The sequence below is a fragment of the Primulina tabacum genome, chromosome 15 (assembly GCF_025594145.1).
Source record: "Primulina tabacum isolate GXHZ01 chromosome 15, ASM2559414v2, whole genome shotgun sequence".
Lineage (NCBI taxonomy): Eukaryota > Viridiplantae > Streptophyta > Magnoliopsida > Lamiales > Gesneriaceae > Primulina > Primulina tabacum.
In genome coordinates this window covers 29,218,482-29,221,075 of record NC_134564.1, presented here as the reverse complement: position 1 = coordinate 29,221,075, position 2,594 = coordinate 29,218,482, and the positions used below count along the sequence as shown (strand labels likewise).

The 2,594-nt window shown below is 37.7% G+C and overlaps 1 protein-coding gene across 1 annotated transcript; it reads left to right on the top strand.

The window, feature by feature from the left end:
• The first annotated feature begins 417 nt into the window (after positions 1–417).
• On the top strand, positions 418–2,594 carry LOC142527373 (trihelix transcription factor GTL2-like). The gene is made up of 2 exons (XM_075632152.1): positions 418–843; positions 1,240–2,594. Exons 1-2 carry the CDS (start codon positions 551–553, stop codon positions 2,411–2,413), a joined length of 1,467 nt encoding a protein of 488 aa, XP_075488267.1. The 5' UTR covers positions 418–550; the 3' UTR covers positions 2,414–2,594.

The window sequence follows — 2,594 nt, the reverse complement described above, 5'->3', positions numbered from 1 at the left end:
AAAAATCCTTGATAAGCACTCGAGATAGATGATGCTCCCTATATTAGCGTAAGGCGTGCGCCCCAACGCGGTGAAGACGACTGACCTCGATTGGAGAAAGGATAAGGCTTGAGAGGAGGCCTGAATCATGAGAATAATGGTGCAACTTCGTTTAATCAGAGGAGTCTCACATTGAAATATTAAGAGGAATATCATAAGTTAATAAAATGGAATGATATTTTTATTGTTATTTGTCTTTTTTTTTTTAAATTGAAAAGCACTTATGTTCAAATGAACAATATTATATTATTATAAAGATACATAACTTTAATGTCACGACGATAATATTATAAAATGGATTTGAACTCAAGTCTCTCCATTTTAATACGACTGCATCATAAATGTGTCTAAAATTTTTTTAATTAAACGAAACCCTCAATTAAAGAATACAAAAGACCCAAAATATATAAAAATTATCTCTCCAAAGTAATACATTTTCTTTTCTTTTAAGTGAATATATATTTCTAGCGTTGGCAAACTAGAACGCAGAAAAAACACGAGAGAATCCATCATGTTCAATGGCGTGCCCAGTGATGAATTTCATCGATTCATGTCCTCGAGAAATTCTTCGCTTCCAATTCAGCTTCATTCCTTTTCGGATAATTTCAATCCATTCTCCTCTTCTTCGTCTTTGCTGCAGCAATTTCAACGGCAAGAATCAGTACTGGTTAAAAATGCGGGCAAGCAGCTGCAAAGAGATGGATCCATGGATCCCTGGTCGGCAGATGAACTTCTCGCGCTGCTCAAAGTTAGATCCAGCATGGAGAATTGGTTCCCTGATATGAGTTGGGAGCTTGTTTCGAGGTGAATTTAATTTGTTTTTATGGCGATTTAGGTGAGTTTTCTTCTGTTTGGCTTTCGCATTATTAATGTCCAACTATATATATATATATATATATATATATATATATATATAGCTGACTTATATATTTATATATATATGTGTGTGTGTGTCAATCAATAAATTCGTCAAACGGGCTTCCAAGAGTTCAAGAATTTAGCCGAGAGATTTCCCTTTTTACGGGGCTCCTTACCTTCTGGGGTCTTTTTTGGGATTGTTTACTTGCTTTCAAGCTGTTTCGTTTTGGTAAAAACTATGACTAAGTTGTATATCTGCCTTGATGACAAACTGCTTATAGTCTTTAATTGTTTACTGCAAAAAGTTAAATTATGGTCTGCATTAATTCGTACAATTTGCAGGAAACTGGCTGGGCTTGGATTTATCAGGAATGCAGAACAATGCAAGGAGAAATTTGAAGATGAAAGCTTAAATTTCAACGGTCTTAGCTACGAAAAAAACTACAGAATATTCAACGAGTTTGATCCATTCTACACCTCTGAGAATCAAGAAAAATCCCATGTCCCAGAAACTGTGAAACAAATCATTAAAGAAGGGGACAAAGTACAGCAGAATATTTATGTTGAAGAATTAGAGACAGAAAAGTTCCAAGAAATGGAGGAAAAAACGGAAGAAAAAACCAGGAAGAGAAAGAGGAAAGACAAATTTGAAATGTTCGAAGGTTTCTGTGAGGCAATTGTGAGTAAAATGATTGCTCAACAGGAGGAGTTACATAACAAACTGATTGAAGATTTGGTGAGAAGGGATAAAGAAATGGCGGAAAGAGAGGAAGCTTGGAAGAGACAAGAAATGGATAGGATTAAGCGTGAGAATGAGATCAAGGCACGGGAGCAAGCTCTTGCAGGAGAGAGCCAGGCAAAGATCATTGAGTTTTTAAAGAAGATTCAAGATCTAGTCAAGTTAAATGACTCTACTACTGGCAAAAAATTTCAAGATTTTGAGTTCTCCAACGCACAAAACACATCTTTTTCACCGAGAATGGTTGAATCCCACAAAAACCCTAGTTCCGAAATCCCTTTTGATAGCAACACAGAAGCCACTAAAGCTACTCCATCTCCTCCAAGCCCAAGCTCCAGTCTTGCCACAAAAAATTCAGAAGCGAACTCTTGCTCTATCTCAGCTCTAACAATTGAGAATAATCTCTCTACCAATAAATCTCGTGAGATGATGGATTCAAGAGGTGACATCGGGAAGAGATGGCCGAGAGATGAGGTGTTGGCTTTGATTAATCTGAGGTTTAAATCTAGTGGGAACGTGGAGGAAACCAAGGAAGGAGCAAAGGGTCCTCTTTGGGAAAGAATCTCCCTAGGGATGATGGAACTGGGATACAAGAGAAGCGCAAAAAGATGCAAAGAGAAATGGGAAAACATCAACAAATACTTCAGGAAAACCAAAGACATCACTAAGAAGAGGTCCACGGATTCAAGAACTTGCCCTTATTTTCATCAGCTCCACTCTTTATACAGTGGAGGAACACTTGAGGACCATTCAAATGTGCAAGAAAATAGGGAGTAGACGGAGACACGGAGTCCATTACCGTCCACCACTAGACCTGTGAGAAATGTCCAAAAATTTTATGTGCAATGTTTCTAAGTTAAAAAATGTAATCAGCTGCCACCTCGGCCCTTTCTCTTCTTTCCGGTGGTTTTGGATCTGAGCCTGGTAGCGAGAAAAATAACATTTTGAGCATGCTTTC

Excerpts from the sequence above, each read along its gene's own strand:
- LOC142527373 (XM_075632152.1), top strand. The coding sequence starts at position 551 with ATGTTCAATGGCGTGCCCAGTGATGAATTTCATCGATTCATGTCCTCG. Across the intron at positions 844-1,239 it reads AGTTGGGAGCTTGTTTCGAG|GAAACTGGCTGGGCTTGGAT; the intron begins GTGAATTTAATT and ends TACAATTTGCAG.